The 21,096-nt window shown below is 44.8% G+C and overlaps 1 protein-coding gene across 4 annotated transcripts; it reads right to left on the reverse strand.

The window, feature by feature from the left end:
- Positions 1–214: 214 nt before the first annotated feature.
- On the reverse strand, positions 215–11,985 carry kif2c (kinesin family member 2C). Of its 4 annotated transcripts, none has more exons than XM_048989916.1 (22): positions 11,779–11,985; positions 11,553–11,647; positions 11,334–11,426; positions 8,178–8,223; positions 8,045–8,077; positions 7,644–7,763; positions 7,398–7,529; positions 7,207–7,307; positions 7,034–7,129; positions 6,896–6,950; positions 6,644–6,806; positions 6,456–6,546; positions 6,294–6,357; positions 5,125–5,216; positions 4,872–5,014; positions 3,852–4,056; positions 1,820–1,930; positions 1,671–1,738; positions 1,229–1,304; positions 801–884; positions 620–713; positions 215–474 (listed from the first exon to the last, which is right to left on the reverse strand). In XM_048989916.1, exons 1-22 carry the CDS (start codon positions 11,840–11,842, stop codon positions 398–400), a joined length of 2,103 nt encoding a protein of 700 aa, XP_048845873.1. In that variant the 5' UTR covers positions 11,843–11,985; the 3' UTR covers positions 215–397. The 4 variants fall into 4 exon arrangements, with proteins under 4 accessions (XP_048845873.1, XP_048845872.1, XP_048845875.1 ...); XM_048989915.1 differs by having other exon boundaries at positions 8,178–8,226; positions 11,779–11,984; XM_048989918.1 differs by lacking the exon at positions 8,045–8,077.
- Positions 11,986–21,096: the final 9,111 nt, after the last annotated feature.

The raw sequence follows: 21,096 nt of genomic DNA on the forward strand, positions 1-21,096 counted from the left end.
TTTTCATCCTTTGGGAAAAGCAGTTCTGTTCAGGCTGTTCATTAGGGTTTGATTGGTCATGGGCCTGCTTCTCGTTGCCTGCTACGTATACACAGCAGTCAGGGAGTGGGGGAAGGCGTCCCACAGGGCAGGGGCATGAGCACATAGACGCGTGTACCACAGTGGGGTGTGGGAGAAGACACAAACACACACAGCTCTGAGACAGACAGCAGAAGCAAGTAAAAAGCCTTTATTTTACATGTTAAATTTTAAAGTTCAAATTCTCTTAAATGTTTAAGGACAGAAAGCTGATCCCATGTACATGTGGGGAAAAACATCATAATGGAGTCAGAGGAGGACACAAGCAGCCAGTGACCCTTTCAGGGAAATGTGGAGGCAGCAGGCTAGCTCCCACGGCCTAGAGGGCACCTGTGTCCTGGCCCAGTCGGGCCAGCCTCTCTCGCTCGAAAGCAGACTGCAGCAGCACCACCAATTCTGTTCAAACGAGGGAGAAATCACTCCGGTTATGGGCAGGCGAACAGGCAACCCAGCATTCCCAGAAGAACTAGCAGAATGAACCAAGGCTGAGAAACAAGATCAGCCTTAACCCCACCTCAGTTTAACCCCAAAACCACATTACCTTGCAACCTTTTTCCATGGTCCACAATCTCTGCCATACCAGCCACTTCGTCATAAGACAGCTCCTCCAATATCTTCATGATTTTAGAACTTCGCTGGGGGGCGTGAATGCAGAAGCTGATCGGACCAGAACCTTGCTATATCGCACACAAAGATGTGGCCAGTTGCACCCTTGACCTTACCTGTAGTTCCTCATACACCTTTTCCTTCACCTGAGAGGCCAAGGATATCGCTTCAAAGATGCCAGCCATATTACTGGAGGAGTCCTGAAGCAGACACAAAATGATCATGATAAAGAGCCACTGCTACAACTTCCAGCTACTCTTAAGGCAACAGCACCCCCTATTGGCAACAGGGCTATGACTGCCTAAAGGACACTCATAGGACACTCAAGGCACACTGCACAGAAGGCCTCCGCACTGGCCCAGTTCACTGGGAGGTCCCAGCTAAGAGATGCCGACTGGCTGTCAGTGCCCACTGCGGAGGGCTAGGAGTTCAGGGGCGGTGGGAGCATCGGGGGAGGGGGGGGGGGGGGGGGGGGGCAGACAGGCTCCATCAAAGCTGCACTGCAGTGGCATGGAGACGCCTCCCACATGCACAGTGGCCCCACCTCAGACAGGATGGAGTCCTCCATGGCCGCCATCGTCTCTCTCTCAGAATCCAAGGTGCCATTGAGCTCCTTCACCCTGTCAGGGTCACAGACAGCATTCAGAGGCGCTGTACAGCTGCTAGTCTTAGCATACATGTCATACAACAGAAAACAATGCATCTGAGGACCTGTTAACACAGACCATGAAACACGCCACGGGCCGAGCTGAAGTGCGAAGGTTACATAGATTGTTAGAAAATCAAGTGAGACACCCTACTGGTACTAATAGCACATGTCTAATGCAGCACAGTTAGGATGGCAAAGACTCGAATAGAATTGAATAGAAACCAAACCGTTTCCCCATGCTGCATGGGATGGCCACCAGGGGGCACCAAACCCCAGGAAGATGGATGCTTACTGTAATGAAGACATTTTGACTCAGCATGCCATACATTAAAGGTACCTGTCTGCATAACGCAGTGTGTTTAGCGTGTAGTCACAGGACACCATCCCGGGGGAAATCATGGCAATCTGAAAGACGCACCACAGTCTGTCAGGACAGCAAGCAGAAAGAACGGCACCGCGCCCCAGGGTGGGATCTTCGGAACTCACCATGCAGGTCTTCGAGTTCTCGCCGATGAAGGAGTCGCGGAGCACCTGTGTGAGCGTGCTCATCCTGAAAGGGATGTGCTTGCTGTTCCGGCCCAGGGAGCGGATGCACTCCTGACAAAAAGGGCAAGGAGGTTGAGGTCACTCCTCAGCCGGTTGGTGACATCACAGACAAGGGGGGTATTTTCCATACGTCGCTTAAATCATCCGAGATCAGATGCCTCAATGCCAGTGAGACTCATCCGGGATAAGTTGGATTTTCAAAGGCAGCTGTGTAGTAGATTAGTCTAGCTGGATCCATTCATCTGAGAAAAATGATTCCTTAGAGGAATGTCATACGAGGAACGGTTACTTGAGCTAAATCTGTTCAGTCTCAAGCAAAGGAGACTGAGGGGGGACATGATCCAGGTATACAAGATTCTAACAGGTTTGGATGCTGTTCAACCAAATAGTTACTTCAGCATTAGTTTAAATACACGAACTCGTGGCCATAGGTGGAAATTAGCGGGAGAACATTTCAAGCTGGATTTAAGGAAACACTTCTTTACACAGCGCGTAGTCAGAGTATGGAATAGCCTTCCTGATAATGTAGTGCAAGCTGAATCCTTGGGTTCCTTTAAATCAGAGCTAGATAAGATTTTAACGACTGAGCTATTAGTTTAGTTCTCCCCGAGCGAGCTTGATGGGCCGAATGGCCTCCTCTCGTTTGTATAGTTCTTATGTTCTTAATTGTGCGAGCGCCGGCGCTGCCTGAAAAGTCCATATAGATCGAATCTAGAAAACATGATCAGTAAGTCTTTGATAGGCTGTAACAAAATGACGAAAGGAAGGGCGCATCTTTCCACACAAGCGGAGCAGGACCTCGTATTAGAAGGATATGAAGAATTTCCAGAACTGATATGCAGAAGGGGTCACATGGCAAAAGCAGCCCAAACCAGAAAAGACGGCTGGCAAAAAGTGGCCGACAAATTAAACACGGAAGTAGTGTTCATTGTACTTACTGAATGCAGCGTTTTATTTCCTATGTGTCAGATTAATTATAATTTAATATGGTAAAATCCAGTTATAACGGACTTCAAGGGACCAGGCAAAACAGTCCGTTATATCCAGAGTGGCTGTCTGCCCAGAACACAACTACAGGACACCATTTACTCATGCCACACCCCAGCAGACACTTTTGGTACAGATTATTATATTGTACATGTAGTAATGCAACTTTACCTGACCAGATACGTGACTACGCATCTACGCTGGATATCACCGGCACGCCACGTGCCTTGTAGGTGGAGCCTGCATGTCCATTATAGCTGAACAAAACTACAGCTAAACATGTTTGTCCGTTATAAGCGAAATTCCGTTATATGCGAGTCCACTATAATGGGATTTTACTGTATGTCATAACGTATATATACACACACTTCGCCTAATTTGACTTTGAATATAAAGTGCTAATAAATATTTGAGGTACAGTATTCTCCCTCGGCTAAAGCGGTGTCTTTCGAAAAGAATTTCCTCCTGGAGCAATTAAGGATCTTGCCGATTGCGCTAAACCCTCTCTGTATGAAATTCTCTTCTTATAATTTGCGCACCGATACCAATTAGTCGTTCATTCATGAATGGCGAATCCATGGCTGATTGGATTTCCACGCACAGACACTGATTACGTGTGCGAGTTAATCCTGGCTTAGACAGAACAAACCTGCTCCAAGCAGGTTTGAGGATTTGGATGTGCTGCTATGACAGCACATCCAGCAAGAGTTGAGAGAAACCAACAGATCTAGGTTCATGCAAAATCGTCAGTAGGTACATCGAGTAATCCAGGTACGAAAAACACCTCCAGGGACCAATATCAGCCTAACGTCAAGCCGAAACAACGTGGAGTGAACATGGAAGATTCAGACCTTGGGGAAATAGCCAATGTCACCTCATCTGGCAACGATTTCGCCCCGGAAATTACAGGTTAGAATCAAGAAGCCACTGCTCATGGGCATACAAGGGGGCAAATTAATGCATTTGCTGTCAGACGGGAGCAAACCTTCAAGGCCAGGAGGCTGCAGTTGATCTCAGCGGTCTCCCCCAGGGTCTGCCGGTCGCTGCTGCTTATATCAGTACCTCGCTCGTTACCTGCGAGATCCACCAGGGAGAACTTCCCATGCAGCCTGTTCCTACAGCGCAGGATGATCTGCAGCACCGCATGGGAGCGCGAGGAGTTGGAGTTGGCAAAGGTCTGCCCAGATGTCCTGCAGCAGAGATAGTGCACTCAGAAGTGGACACTGACTACAGACGTGGGAGTGCCACACCGACCGTGTTAGGAAGCGTGGCATGGATACTACCAGTGTTAATTTTGTAACTAAAATTGTAACAATAATGTAAATTAAAAGATGGTCAACAACAAAAATGATGGCAAAATGTTTGCTGGTTATGCTCTGAGGAGTGAAGAAGAGACCAAATTGCTGGCTCTGTTTCGGCAAAGAACCTAGATCCTAGTAGCTCTCAAAGCATTGGTGGTTGTTCTTAGCAATCTAACCAGTCATTTAAATATACATAATTCTGCAAGTGCATGTACCAGTTTGCCGACAGTACAGACGCTCCTCTACTTATGAATGAGACGCATTGCGAACAGCTGTTCGTAATTTGAAATGTACGCATGTCGTTATTCAATATCATTTTAAGGGTATACGCAAGTACAAAGAACCAAGATGCGGGGAGTTGGCACGCTACGCTGCTGTGCGGCGGGAGTAGCGGCCAGAAGTCGTACTACCAGGAATTGGAGCACAGAAAAAAACAAAATAATAAAATAAAAATCGATGTTGTAGACAGGAAACCGAATGAACATACGGTCCTCCTTGTATGTCTGAAAGTTCGAAGTTGAAAGTTCGTAAGGAAAGCATCTGTACATGGAAATTGGTGACAAAACCCCCAGATCTGAGGCAGCCCTAGTCTGCGTCGAGTTTGAGTGGCACACGCCCTCGCATATGGCCTCCACAGCGTGGTCTGCACATCGGACTCCTGTAAGCAGAACCTGTCGAGGGCAGTAGCTCCACACCCTGCATACCTGCATGCACTGCCCACGTCAATCATCTTGATGACATCATTGGCACATGAAATGGGCATTTCCTGCAGGCCGACCACCTGCACTTGCTGTTGACCATCTTCAAGGACCCTCAGCTTCGCCTTTTTGTTGAGCAAATCAAAAACCTGCAATTTAGCCAAACCAAAGATAGTTAGCCCCGGGTGCAGAACAGCAGCGATTTGAGGCTTTACATGCTCCCTCTACAGCATGCAGAAACATCTCTGGTGTTGCTTACCTTGCCGTTGTAGATCTCAAAGAATGAGACATAGGGGTCGAGAGCCATGCTGGAGTATTTCTTCTGGCTGAGAAGAGCAAACACGTCCTGTGCTGGAGAGCAAAAAAAGCTTTGAGATGAAGAAAGTGGGCCAAAATGTCTTTACTGCCACACAGCCAAGACATCTTGCTGGGGCACCTTGTTAAAGTTAGAGACAGGGATGCACAATATAGGGAGCAAAAAAAAAATGGTATCTGCAATTTATATTCCAATATTTATTAAAGAGATTAAACTATAGCGAAATAGAACTCATCTACCAATTAGCGATGCACCGATCCGATATTCTGCATTCTAACTATGCAATTAATAAATTGTGTTGCACAAACCGATAAAACCGCATAGAGAGCAGACTGAGAAACAAAAGATCAGTGATCATGAAATGGAAACATTTGCCTAAACACAAAAGGGGCTAACAGAAGTCCTTCAATGGCTTCTTGCTATGGCTGCCAGGTGGAACAACAGATCTATTAGCTACCTTTGCAATTTTAGCACGAGGAATTGTGCAATGGGCAAGGAAAGCAGAGAAGGAAAATCCTGTCAGCCAGTGTAATATTGTACCCGTAAAGCACACATTTAACTTAAGCACCTAATATAGTTACAAATGCTATATATAGAACAAAATAAAGTAAGGCCATCCCTTACAGCTAATAACCATAATATGCTAATATGACAGACAGACATTACGGCTTTTGCAGCTCTGTTAACACGCAAAAGAATTTTATTTCTTCTCTCTGTCTGGGGGGTCCAGTTGTCTTATTTGGATAACAGCCGCCCCCCTTTCGAGGGACTTGCCAGGTTTATTTGTCACATCCCTGCTTTTCTGCTGATGTGTCTCTTAGGTTGCAGTCATGGAATAATAGAGGTGAACCGTTTATATTCACCTGGTTCTTTAAACGGCTAAGAATTCTCCAAGGAACAGGCTCATTGTGTGGATATCTTGTATTTACTTGCCTGTAAACACTTATGTGAAGGAATACATGACGTTTGGTTCTCTGTTTCTACGTAGTTCTGTTTATACAGAAAAGGGGGAAAATCCATCCAAATATATATCAACTGTATCCATATCTGTTGCTATTAAAAAAAATAAATAAATAAATATATATATTTGTTTTACAAAAACGGACCCATACCTGCCAGCGCATAGATCCCTTTCGAGCTCTTCTGCTTTTTCCCGGCGAAATCCCCCCCCATCGTCTGCCATTGAGACACATGATAGAGGGAGGGGGTCATTTGCTGAAGCTGCAGGCACAAACATCCCTGATTAGGATAAGCAAACAGCTTCTGAGACTCACGTGCGTCTTCCCACTTCCCGTCTGTCCGTAAGCAAAGCATGTAGCCATCCCCCCTTCGAAAATGGTGCGAACGAGGGGTTTGGCAGTAAACCTGAGGGGAGGGGGAGCAAAAATATCAATACCACACTCTGGTTCAAGGAGATAGGGCAGCCCAAAGTACCCCCTAATGGGACGAAGAAATCACAAACCTGTACACAATATCGTTTGTCGCAGTTTCATCGAAGGAGTAGTCAAAGCGGAAGGCCTGGTTCTCCAGGTATTTTGTGAGGTCCACTTTCTGCTTGGGCTCATGGACCAGCAGCACCCCCCTTCCAGGCACGGACACCACATCAATCTCCTTCCGAGTCACCTCTGAATTCAGCATGGAGATGAGCTTTCAGCAGCAGTGTCATATGGGTACTGGGGGGAAGGGGGGGGGTGGCAATACTGGTGGCTCGTACCTTGCCCGCTGAGTGGACGCTTGCGAACACAGACGCAGATCCTATGAGGCTCAACCTGAAAGGAGACATTTGCAAGAGGCAGCTTGACACGGCACATGCCTCCTCCATATGGTCATGCTGATTGGGTGAGATACTTACAGGTACAGACTCTGAGATGGGCACCACCTCCATGCTCTCTCTGTACTCCTCTATCATCTTATAGAACTGCCAGTTTGGACGATGCATATCGCCGTCCTGTAGAGACATGGTGAGAGACTGGATGCCACTGAGGCAGTGGTCTGCATGTCCGCGCCCCCGCCGCCGACACTCACCTTGCCCCGTTTGGCCTGTGTTTCTATGCCCCTCGCCTGGGTCGCCTCCCGTTTGTTCCGTGTTCTTTCAGCTTCAGCTGATACCACTGACCTGCGTCTGGCTGCGATTGTGAAAGACGACAAGATGCACAAGCAGGTCAAGCGGTGCTGGCATGTGCCAAGCTCTACGTGCCACTGAGGAGCCTGCCCACCTGCAGTCAGCGCAGGGCCACCCCGCGCCTCCTCCCACGACCCCTGCCTCTCTGCATCCTCCTCGGTCACCTGAGAAAGGGCCGGAGCCTGCTTTGCCAGACCCTTCTTCCTCAGCTCTCGGCTTGCTGCACCTGAGCATACCACAGTGGGTACAGTTCAGCAGAAGACAGTTGCTCAGAGCTAAACCCATCAGAACACTAAGCTGATAAGTTATTTTTTCAGAACCACAACAATCCAAGACAGACCTGAGCCATTTGAGGAGGAGGGTTTAGGCACCTCTGGAGATAAGGCACCATGATCCGTGTTACTGGGCTGAGAAACAGCCACAGGCAGCAGGCAGGTTCGCCGTGCAGATTTCCTGCGAACTGCGGAACAGTATAGGGTGAGCAGATACACCTGCGGATCCCATTACCTCCAAATCCAAATAATCTAACACAGCCATTTCAAATAGACAGTGCAACAGTGATTCAGAAAACCAGGCAGGCACATCCTGTGCTGCTAAGAATCCAATCAGTGCATTTTAACCAAGATGGCTGAAGATACCCAAAAGCACCAAAAAGTGATGGTAACCAAAATATGGATCTGGCACTAATCTGCAATGTTCACCAACTAAGGGGTCAGCAAACTGACTGAACATGCATCATACCGGAAGCTGACAATTCTGCTGCACCATTGGAAGCTTTTGGGGGAACAAACATTCCAGGCGTTACTGATCATTGTCACATGCGTTTCCTTCACACGAGTCATTCCAAAGTCCCCAGCAGGATCCCTGAACTTACAGTCTGAGGGAGCAGGGATTCGGGTCTCACGGCGCACACCTTCAGCCTTCTGGGGGGAAAACCGACAGAGATCATCATGCCACTAGCGCCACTCAGAAGCCCAGCAAACTGCTAAGGAGGGTCTGCAGCACGTGGCAGGAACGCTGATCAAGCCAGCTTACAGATCCCAGTACGGTACAGGCAGATAGGTCTCATTTCAGCATCATTCCCTGACGTCAACCTGGCTATAGTCAGAGATCTGTACGATTTAGGTTCCTTCCAGCAAAGGGGGCACTACATTTTTGCTATGAATGCCTTACACATTATTATCCTATTATAAAAAGGTCTCCACATCATATCAGTTAATAAAGGAGATGGAATTATTCTGTGCACTACTTTCACTGTGCAATGACGCGAACTAAGCAGTAATCTGCCATCGCGCTGAACTTTGCTAAAAACAGTGCTGTGCTTTAAAATTTGTCAGAAAGGAAAACTTGTACACCATCATATCACTCTGCTGGCACCATCAACAAGTAGCCAAAATAAAGGTGGATCGTCAAGTGAAATCTATACTACATATTGGAGGAAGGATACAGAAACACTGACAGACAGACAGTCTGGACAAAACATCCACTCATGCCCCTAGAAATTACAGCTTTCATCCGGCTCCTTACTTGTGCTGCACTGATAAACCCATCACCAGTGCAGTAAACCGTACAAATAAGTCTGGACCTCGAAAATGGCTCCTAGCTTCAGGCGAAGGTTGGCAAACATCTCACACAGTCTCTTCGAAGAGACTGCAATCAAAGTCACGCTTGACAGAAGCTACAAGAGGGCACCATGTCTTATCAAGGTTAAGCATCGGCTGTAAGAAGGTCGAAAAGGTTTTTTGACATACATTTCTATTCACATAAGAAGCAGTAAATATAAACGAATGCAGTCCGAAACAAAGCATGGGTAGGCTACTCTGGTACATTGGATGTAAAAGTATTACTGGCTTGCTATTAAAAGTGCACCGACCCATACCTCTTACACGATTCGTCTATCGGCCATATGTGACCGATCCACATCCAACACTTATTAAATTTTCAGCAGTCTGTAAAAAGATAGCTCCTATTTCTTGTTAAATCAATTTGTATAATGAATCGCATAACAGCTTTTCCCCATTTTAGATGTTTTTGCAGAATTCAAACTAAACACTAATGCTGCCACTCAGCTTTTTTTTGCCACTCAGCGGTGTGAGCACAGTGATATCATGGGCATACCCTTCACAGTATTAGGAGCATAACATCAAAACTAACTGCTAACATTCATTGTATCATAATTTAAAAATTAATCAAAGTGATCAGGATTTTGAAATCCCTTGTTCTGCTATCCAGGCTTTGGTAATCCTTTTTACTTTTATGCCGGTTTTTCAAAGCAACACTGGACTGGATCACTGTTATCCAAATACAAAGTTTTCAGGATTACCAAATCCAATTTACTAGCGCTTTAAACGGAACCCAGCACAGCCTACTGGCTATGTAAAAAAAACAAAAAAACAGGTAGACATAAAATATAAATGGCCACGAATACCCAAGATGTGTTTTAATTTAAACAAACAGAAAACACCATAATACACAAGAGTAACCTCCAATGTTCTTTCCAAATGAGGATCATGCGGTCAGGGATGCAATTGTAAGACATTACTTCTGACTAATGAATTGAATAACAGTAATTATTGTTATCTGCATTAAAATACAAATGGTCAGTAGAGCTTTTTACTTGGAGCTGAGATGTTGTTTGAGTACAGATCCCTCACAGGGACTTCCCCCCTTCACTTTAATAAGCTTCATGCCTTATTTCCTACTTTATTTTCACTGCCACTGTCCTAGTTCAACAATTTTACAAAATATAGACGCTGCACTACTGACGACGTATGTTCTGAACGGCCGTTCATAACGTGAAATGTTCGCAAGTCGTTATTCAATATCATTTTAAGGGTATACATAAATACAAAGAACTAAGCTGCTGGGAGTTTGCACGCTACACTGCTGCGCGGGGGGAGTAGCGGCCAGAAGTCGTACTACCCGGAATTGGAGAAATTTTTTTTTTAAATAAAATGTTGCATGCAGGAAACGGGAGCCCGATGAACAATTTGGACTTGCAGTCCTCTTCGTTCGTATGTCCGAAGGTTCGTAAGTAGAGGAGTGTCTGTAAATGTATATATCAGAAATATTGCTTTTGTGATCAATTTTCAAGTTTAATTTTGTTCCAGAAATGCACACTGAATCTACCCATGTGTTGGAATCAGGATTATTCTGATTTTTTGGATCAAATGTATTCCAATTCACACACAAACTTTTGATCAACACAAAGTGAATGTTTGATCCAAATTGGACTAGGTGATCTGATCTGATTTCTTCGCTTTGAACAACCAATTTTCAAGATTCAATCCAATCCATTATCCAAAATCCCACTGGATTACTTTTGAACAACAGGGGCCTGGAGAGCTACTATCTAGTAGGTTTTCCCATCCTACCTGGCTTCTGATGGGCTACACCTGTTCCTGGCATTTACCCAAGGGACAGCAGGACTGGAGCTGTAGAGCCCTGCTGTAGGCATTGCATGACACATTACTAGAAACAATAGATTTAAAGAATCACTTATTGTCACACTCCATTTGACAGAAGTATCATTTTCAAAAAAATATTAATTTATGTGTAGCCATGCTGGGACCTAACACTTAGGGGATCCACAAACTCAGACACCAAAAATTACTGTCCTGTCTTTTTGCGTAACAGATGCAAAATTGCATTTTCAAAACCAACTTTAGCCCCCCTTTTCTCCAAAACTGCAGGTCTCTGCACGGTGAAGTTTCCTTCCCAAAATCTTTATTTGCTTATGACCTTCTATATGAAGAAAAAAGGTAGTGCCAAGTTGCTGGAACAATGCCCATTTTCTAAGGCAGGGGTGGCCAATCTTATCAAGGGGTTTTTGGGGTAATCTGTACGTGAGCTGGTAAAACCCAGGTGTGAGGACCCTTCAACCAATCAATCCTCTAATTAGTAATCTAATTAGGGAGTTGCAACGAAAACCCGCATACACACCGGCCCTTTGCGGATAAGATTGGCCACCCCTGTTCTAAGGCACTTTTTGACTTCAGACGTCCTAATCCGCTCCCCACGTAATACTTACATGTCGTCTGGACGGAGCAGGATCCTCCTGGCTGCAAGACTTCAGGTATTCAAACAGCTCTTTGTTGAGACTCCACAGCTCCCCGAATTCCACCTGGATCAGACATTATCAGGATACTGAGCGGACTGGGCTGTGCTTCAACAGCAAAAAAAGCGCTGAAATGGAAAGAAGGGAATAGAAGTTGATGTTGGCGGAGGAGCGGGTCCGGACCGGACTTACATCTTTGCCTTTGGTAGCGGAGTTCTCAATCCACTCCACGGACACGGCACTCTTCATCTGGTGGACGGCCTTTACGCTGGCGGCATGGACTCGTCCTGAGGGGGGACACGGATTTAGCGACCTGGGTAACCACGTAGGCAGTGTAGCCGATGTGCTAACAGGCTAAGGCCAATGCAGTATGAGGAGGGAAGACAAACTACAGACCAGGAGTAACCAGGTAACTTACCATCACTGCGGCAAATGTTAACGGAGAGGCCGATAGTTATAAGTTCCGCAATGGAAGCATCCATGATTATCAGCTGTGTTATACAAATAAAACCTTTAAACTGCCAAAGCTCAGTGTCCCAGACAAAACAAGAGCCGCTAATGACAGTTTGCGTATTTTAAGCTAACCGCCAAACTTTCAAACGATAGCGGAAGTACGTCAGAGGATACCCGGAAATTGAAGTTGTAGTGAAAGGAACGTTGGGAGATGTAGTCGGACCGGACGTCGTCACATATTGCTGGGGAAAAATGGCTACACTTGTCATGAACTGCCAACGAATGGGAAAAGTTAAATGGTTACAAAATTTCTTGATTAAAATAATCCGTGTGAGCTACATTTAAAACATGAATAGGACGCTAGCACACATTTTAGTTGGAATATCTTTTTTTCTGTTACTTGGAATGTCGTTTAAAGATGTAAGTAATATGAAGTATCCTGATTTTGATCAGTAGTTGTCGGGTCATTGTTAATCTTACCGATAAAATGCCATGGTTTTATTTTGGAATGGTCCTTTATTTGCGTGCGCGCACACACAGACAGACAGACACACACACAGGTTTTCAATTATATCTTTGTGGGGACTCTCCATTTCTATGGGGGAAAACTCCAATCACAACATGACGACCTTAACCCCTACCCAGCCCTGACCTTAACCATAAACAACCAAATTCGAGACTTTTGGCATTTTTACTTTTTTGATTGCATTCACAGATCTTTGTGGGGACCTGAAAAATGGGCCCCACAACATAAAAAAAAAAATCAGGTTTTTATTACATTGTGGGGGACATTTGGTCCCCACAATGTAATATAAACCTAATACTCACAAAAATATATAGCCTATACCTCATAGATATGAGAGTGAATTTTCTCTCAACTTTATGTGTGTATGCATGTCTGTGTGTATTGTTGTATCTTACCGATATTTGAATGTATATATACACAGTCTTGGGGTCTGAGTGCAGGCTCAGCTTATTTATCTAGCACCTTTACATACTGTAAAGACTCAAAATTCCACCTTGTGTTATTATTCAAAGCTTGGAACATTCATCAGTTGATAGTACTACATACTTTCAATGCTTGAGATTCCTCTCTCCAGGCTCAACAAAGCCAGCTGCCTCTAGATGCACATTAACGATGGCCTGTCTTCTGCGGGTCTGATTGCATCCAGTCAAGCTGATTTCTCTAATGAGACAGAACAAGCAGGAATCTGTAAAACAACCACTCAGGTCTGACCTCCATTCAGTGATGAACAATGACCAATGAGTATCCCCCCCCCCAGAGTGCTTTGCTCCAAGGACTCTGTCACTGCTACGTCAGACCGTAGATGACAAAGTGACAGTGGGAGACCTGGGCAGGAAGTTTACAGTATTGTAGTGTTGGGGATATTAATTAAGAGATGCAGTGAAAACAAGAAAATGCCTCAGGGAAAAGTATCTTTTAAGAACTGCCGTCAGTGAAGAGCTGGTAAGAAATACGGGAGTAAGGGGGCTTGTGTTTGGGCCTTTATGGTAAGACAGAGAAGTGCATCCCATATGCATCTGTATGCAAGTAATCATGTGGTCATGAACACATGGCTCTGGACAGGGACGTCGTAAAGTGCTTTGAGAATGTAAAAGCATTGGACGTTTGGCCACCTTCCAAACACTGGAAGCTACGCAGTAGGGGGCTCAGATTATCTGCATAATGCCCCCTTGCTGCCCTGTCTCAGGCCATGGCCTCCGTGATGCAGACCTGGGAGCAGATATGCACGCAAATGATTGGTGTGATTATGCTGTTCACAGCCACGTAAACCCTAGGGTCTTTGTTATCATTCCTAAAAACAGGTTTGAACTGATTTACTAAAGCTGGGCTTTTATGTGGAGTACTTTTGAAGATGTATTTTTGCCACTCCCAAATGAGCCTGCTGTGAGGGTCGTCGAGGGTGCATGATGACATTTGGCAGCAGGGACGGACAATTATACACTTCACCTGAAAAGGAGTGTGTAGTGCTTCGTGAGAAGGACCGGCAGCACGGGGATTAAACAGCATCCAGAGACACACATTGTATCAGCAATTACAGTGTCACAGTGCTGCTGTGAATTGGTAAGATGCTGTCTATTGTCATGGGCATTTCGGCTCTAGTTTTGGAGTGATGGGGTTTTGTTTCCTTTGCAAAAGGGAAGCAGAGTGATACAGAATAGATAATCACAAGCAGCTTCAATGAAAGGTGGTCCAAGCTCTAATTTATACAATGCAAGAGGCTATTTCTAGATGCTCCCACCTCCATTCACATTCCAGTCATTGCATTTCTTGGCTAGGTTCCATTCCTTTACCTTGTTTTTTTCACTAAAATAACAGTAATTTTAACCATTTCTAAACACATTCCTTATATAGAAGCACCACTTGTTAAACAATTATTACCCCAACCACCTGGCAAGTCTTGTAAGGTCAATACTTCTGCACTATAAATGAAGCAGTAGCAGATGCTGGCTTGTTCTTAGCCCTGCTGCAGATGCATGAGGCACAAGGGACCACAGAGTTAGCTGCTGCATCCTACAGTCTGCAAGCATGCAAACTAACCTTGACCCTATTTTCAACTTGACCGTCTGCAGACACATTCATGGGTGTCCTTATCCTGACAAACTGTCATCTCTTCATCATTCGCAAAGCACAAGAAGGTTGGTTCTACTAACAGTTCTGCACATCTTCATAGACACCAAGATCTGAAGGCTGGTTATACTGAATGTTCTGCACATCTTCATAGACAGCGAGGTCTGAAGGCATGTTGTACTGAATGTTGGCCTGCAGAGCCACTACCCTCCCCCCACCCCCCCAAAAAAAAAAGGCTTACACTAGAGGGAGGAGGTAGAATCTGTGCACTTGCTGGGATTTGGAGCCTTTGTGAATTATTAGCGCAATATCTGTTGAGTTGCAAGAGAGGTAATGTCCATGTTATCCTGAGTGACAGGTACGCTCCAAAAATACATTTTCAAAAGGAAATTTGTACTCACCAGGCAATTGTCAAACAAGACCAACAGAAGAATTAAGCTTAAATGAATTACCCTTTAATTACCTTTAGTGTTCTGTATGTGGGGGCAGCATGGTGCTGTAGTGGTCAGCAATGCCACCTCACACTTCTGGAACCACGGTTGGTGGCTCCGGGTGTGGAGTTTGCATATTCTCTCTCTGTCGTGGGGTTTCTGGGTCTCTCATCCCCCACAGTCAATGATGGGGTTAATTGGTGATGCCAAAGTGTCTCTGTGTCTCCATCCATCTTACTGCACAGGCTTGTTGTGATGCACTCAGCTGCTGCCTGATCCACGTCGTGCCATAATCCATCTGTGAAAGAAAAGTCCTTCCAGTTCCACCATTAAACGTATGCACAGTTACACTTATATTACACATACTTTCTACTCGGTTTGCTTGTTTATATTCTATTTATGTTTTTATTTATCTCTTGTATATGTTCTGTTTCATATATCTCTTTGTATGGACACCTGCACCTAGAGGAATTCCTTGTACACTTGGGCATGTTATCTGTTCATGAAATCGATCCAGGTGGCTGTGTCTGTCTGCTCATGGACTGGTGCGATATTTGCTATCACAAGCCCCAGTCTAGGGGATTAGGGAGTAACAGAATGGAAGTGTACTGTGGGGACAGAACAAACACGGTGCACAAAACAGGTAATATAAACAGAGTGTGTATTTACAAGTCTGCTCACCACAATGTATGTTCGAACTTTAAGAGTGACCCTGGCCAGCACAACAAACAAACCAATCTGTCACACTCAGTCCCAAACGGCAAAAGAAAAATGAAAAAAAATGAAACAAAAGACAATCACTCTCACTATCTCCCTATCCAAATATACAAAGAAATCAAACAAAGGAAATGGCACCATGCACCATGAGCACTCAAAATGTCAACAGCAAGGGCCAGGCTTTCTCGTAGTCAGGAACACAGGCAAAATGCTCGGTACACAGGAAAAACAAATACAGATACAAGCTTCGGTGTCGCTGGTCCTCTTCTGCGTATAACCTGGAAGTGACGAGGTCCGTCGAGAGGGACCCAGGGGCGGATCTCCACGTTGGCCGGAGCTAACGAAACAGCAGAACGTAACAGACGCAAATTGCGTAATATGTAATAAATGCAAACCCTTGTGGCATGAACCCAAAACCAAATACCCCCTCCCAGAAATGTGAACTTCAACTGAGTTCACAATGCCACAGTATACCTCAAGCTCAGGAGGGGGCATCGGCCCCTATGTTACTCAAGCCTTTCCTATGGAATATCTGGAGGTTGAAAATAATCAATGACAAATGCATTAAACACTGGTTGGTGTTGCGCATTTGACTGAGGGGGTTATGGCCAGTGGACACAGCAACAGGGAAGGTGCTAACACCCACGTAAACCTCAAAATGTTGCAATGATAGCAACAGCGCAAGGCCTTCCTTTTCAAAGGTACTATAAGCTAGTTGGTGTTTTAAAAACTGGGAAAAATTTGAGCATCCGTGCACTTTGGTATTCACAGGAGGTCGGCATGCGGAGGCCAGTCCCTTAGTTATATCATTGTGTGTCTGTTTGACATTACATGGTAGTTACTTAGATATACCATTGTGTATCTGTTTGACATTACATGGTAGTTACTTAGATATACCATTGTGTATGTTTGACGTTACATGGTAGTTAATTATACCATCTTGCTGTTATGTCACAGAAAATGTTGGTGAGAGTATAAATGAGAAATAAACAGAATAAAATGAATTAGACATGCAATAGGGGCGGCATGGTGGTGCAGTGGTTAGTACTGTTGCTTCACATGTCTGGGACCCGCGTTTGAGACTCTGCTAGGCTTCCATGCCTGTGGAATTGTTCTCCGTTTACCGTTGTGGGGTTTCCTCTGGGTAGCCTGGTTTCCCCCACAGCCCAAAACATGCTGAGGCTAATTGGAGTTGCAGCCCTTAGGTGTGCATATGTGAGTTAATGGTGTGTGTGACTGTGCCCTGTGATGGGTTGGCAACCCATGCTGGGTTGTTCCCTGCCTTGTGCCTATAGGCTCTGGACCCCCACAACCCTGAACAAGATAAGCAGTTTCAGAAAATGGACAGAAAGACACATGATATAGAAATGATAGACATTAAGACATGGATGTTAAGATATATACAAATGAATACAGAAAGAAAAGACACAAAGGACAAGTCGTAGAATACACAGAAAGATCATTTGTATCAAATAAATGGTGTATGTTTTCTGTGACTTTATTTATACACAGATGCACACACAACCATGGAAGAGACCACTCTATATTTTTAAACAAATCTGCATGTTTAAATCCTGATTTAATCGTGGCTTGCTGGCATGTTGAGCTGCAGGTTGCTTCCAGGCTCAAAATTTCTAAGATAGCAGTACACAAGAATAAGGAGAAGTAGGAGACACTGGGAATGACCAAAAACCAGCCAGGTAGTGGGCAGAAGTGACTTTTTAATGCAAGAGATGACTGCTAACTAATGCAACAATTTCTCATGAATCAGAGGATGACATCGTGAGCTTCAAAAAGTGCAGATGTGAAGTGCACTGCTATCAGGTTCCTAGAAGCAGAACTGAAGTCCCATAAAGCAGGAAGAAGCCCTTCATTAAAGAGAAAGATAGAAGAACCAGGCTGCAGTTTGCAAAAAAAATGTGTATTATTCACAGAAGTACACCCATAAATTGAAACTCATAATATTTATGTAGGATTGACACAAACGGGATATAGGTCATTGTTACAAACTCATTACCGTAACATGTAAGATTTTTCTTAAATTTCAGACAGACTGAAATCACACAAGGTCACAGTTTAAACTGTTGATTTTATCTCTGGGATAATTATTTGGTTTTATGTTGTTCGCATTTATTTCTGTAATAAACTAAAGTGTTTCATCATATCAAGGGCAAGTTACTGAGATGAGAAAAAAATACAAAAGTAAAAAATGAGCACAATATTCATTATCATAAAAATATGTATTGTGAGTTGCATACAATAAAGTTGAAAGATTTTTTTTGTACTGATGCAGGCAGGCTTATTGTTAGGGCTGGGGCTCAGACGGCCCCCTCCCAGGCATAAGCGCGGCAGCATCCTGCCTGTGTTCTGACAATAGAATTACTTCTTAGTGCTAGCAGTCCTTTCTGCTCCCTAACCGTAAGCATGTTTTTCTTCTCCAGAGCTGTTATTGTGTGTGTGTGTGTGTGTGTGTGTGTGTGTGTGTGTGTGTGTGTGTGTGTGTGTGTGTGTGTGTGTGTGGGGGGGGGGGGGGTTCTCCAAGGTCTGGTGCATCACCTGGGATCCAGGAACGAGTGCCGTGGTCTGCATCTTCACACTGTGGTAGCCAGGCTCAGCAGACTATTATGATACCTTCCAAGGGTTCACTGCTGTCGCAATCCACTATTCTCAGAAAACCAAAACACAGGGCAGAACCCATTTATTTTTTTTTCAAACAGCAGATGGTGTTTTCAGTGATGAATCAGGCTTCATCATAGTACCCTTCACGTGTTTTTGTCCAAAAGCTTTATCACTGCACTGAGATGAATTCCTCGTTCCATAAGATGCTGGCCCACTGTCTCCCCCTTCAGGAAACCTCAGGAAAAACACTTAAATTACTGAGCAGTGTTTGTATTATTAGACAGGGGTAGTCATTTACACTGGAGCATATATACGAGGTTCCGATCTGAGCGAAGTTCACAAAGAATGCTTGTGTAGACACAAATGCTTGTTTGCACAGATGAGGAAAGGCTGGTGCCATTAGGGGGCTCTGTTACATGCCGGATTAGGTATGCGTAATTATACAGCTCGCCAAACACATTTTCAATTGTAGAATGTGTTTTTTGGATCAGTTGCTGCTATTTCTAGGCAGTTTTTGTTATGAACGTCCTGGAGATACTCAAACATATGAAGGAGGTTCAGATTTACCAAGGCATTCATGTTACTGGCAAGGCTTTTTTTTTTCTCTGGTACTTGTGACTAGTGACATGGTATATTGCAACAGCAATAAAGGGTTTGAATCAAATCAAATCAAATTCCTCACTACCTTCTGCAGGCATGTCTGTGTCCAGCTCTCGTAACTGGGGAATAGGAACATAAGAAATTTATGAATGAGAGTCGGCCATTTGGCCCTTTAAACTCCTTTGAGGAGAACTCAACTAATAGCTCACAGTTAAAATCTTATCTAGCTCCGATTTAAAGGAACCCAGGGATTTAGCTTGTGCTACACTAACAGGAAGACTATTCCAGAAGTGCTTTCTCAAATTCAGTTAAAAGTGTTCTCCCGCTAATTTCCACTTATGGCCACGAGTTCAACTAATATTTAAATAGCCATTTGGCTGAACAGCATCCAGACCTGTTAGAATCTTATACACCTGGATCATGTCCCCCCTTAGTTTTCTTTGCTCGAGGCTAAACAGATTCAGCTCAGCTAACCTCTCCTCATAAGACATTCCTATAAGACCAGGAATCATTCTCGTAGCCCTACGTTGCACCTTTTCCAAGGCAGCAATGTCCTTCTTAAGGTATGGTGACCAAACCTGCACACAATATTCTAGGTGGAGTCTTACCAAGGAATTGTATAATCTTAGCATCACCTCCCTTGACTTTGTAACCTTTTGATATTTCACTACATTTTATACCCTCCAAAGAATGTTTAGCTACTATTAGGAGCAGATTTTGCTTCTTGTTGAAATATGTTTTGTGTCACGTAGGAGGTGTAGTTCACTGCTATGGCTTTCTGCATCCCTGAGACCCAGGGTGGCACCAGGGTAATTAGCACAGGAGGGGGAACATCCAAAGAGGTACCTGCCAACCTCCACCCTGCACGTCTGCCTGGGTGGTTAGCACAGGAGGGGGAACACATAAAGAGGTACAAGACAACCTCCACCCTGCACGTCTGCCTGGGTGGTTAGCACAGGAGGGGGAACACATAAAGAGGTACAGGCCAACCTCCACCCTGCACTTCTGCCTGGGTGGTTAGCACAGGAGGGGGAACACCCAAAGAGGTACAGGCCAACCTCCACCCTGCACTTCTGCCTGGGTGGTTAGCACAGGAGGGGGAACACATAAAGAGGTACAGGCCAACCTCCACCCTGCACGTCTGCCTGGGTGGTTAGCACAGGAGGGGGAACACATAAAGAGGTACAAGACAACCTCCACCCTGCACGTCTGCCTGGGTGGTTAGCACAGGAGGGGGAACACATAAAGAGGTACAGGCCAACCTCCACTCTGCTATTCCGCCTGGCTGGATAGCACAACTGGACCAACCAGTTGAGCATAAAGACATGGTAACAGTGACATTGAGTATTCAGCTGGTTGGTAGAAACTAAATCTTGGTCTGGATTTAAAATGTCCAATATTGATGGCAGCAGAGCACAGCAAGACGGTGACTCCCCAATAATGATGTTTACCCTAGAGGTCAGCAAGCTCAAAGGTCCTGAGGGCACCGCAGAGCCAGTATCCATGAAAGTCCAATAAAAGCGGCTGTTCATCCATGTGCTTTCATGGACTACTGTCCAATTTTGAGGAAGACTACTTCCTACAGTGCCCATGGATTTGTCCAGTCTCACTCGGAATGGTGTGAGTGACAGATTTAAAATTAGCCAAATGGCCAATGAAAATAGAGCTCTCTGCCACGATACTGAGGAATCTTCAATCATGAAAGGAAGGGCAAAAGATGTACAGCAAGTGCATAGAAATGCATTAGAGATAGGCCATTAAGCATGAAGTCATATTCTTAGCTGTTGTCCTTTGGGGCAGAATCATTTCAGAAAGGAGGTGATATGTGCAGTAGTTGTCATGACCCGATCGTCTGCTCCTTCCGTGTGCCACACCCCCTCGTTAAACCCCGTGTGGATTCCCCGTGTTTTCCAGCTGTTTCTTGTTGCTGTCATTAGTCTTATGTATTTAAGTCTGCGTTAGGTATGTTTTCCCCAGTCCAGTCATTGAAGTCAGTGAAATCTTATGTCTGTTTTGCCTCCGTAATAAATCCCTTGTTTCCTGCTTCTTCGCCTCCTTGCTCCTGCTTCCCCGGTGCATGCGGGACAGCAGTCAGTCACACGTACGGAGCGCAGTGCAGCATTTCCATTTTATCATGAAAAAACATGTAAAAGGTAAATCAGCTGGACATTATTTCAGTGTGTTGGAGAGATAAAGAAACAGACCATATTTGTGCTGAACTGTTTGTCCTTCCAATCCGTCTTAGGTTTATTCAAAGCCAAAATAAATATTAAAATTACAAGAATTAACCTATCAACAAAGAGCAGTAAAATCACAATAATAT

Source organism: Brienomyrus brachyistius, chromosome 21 (assembly GCF_023856365.1).
Source record: "Brienomyrus brachyistius isolate T26 chromosome 21, BBRACH_0.4, whole genome shotgun sequence".
In the NCBI taxonomy this organism is placed as follows: Eukaryota; Metazoa; Chordata; class Actinopteri; order Osteoglossiformes; family Mormyridae; genus Brienomyrus; species Brienomyrus brachyistius.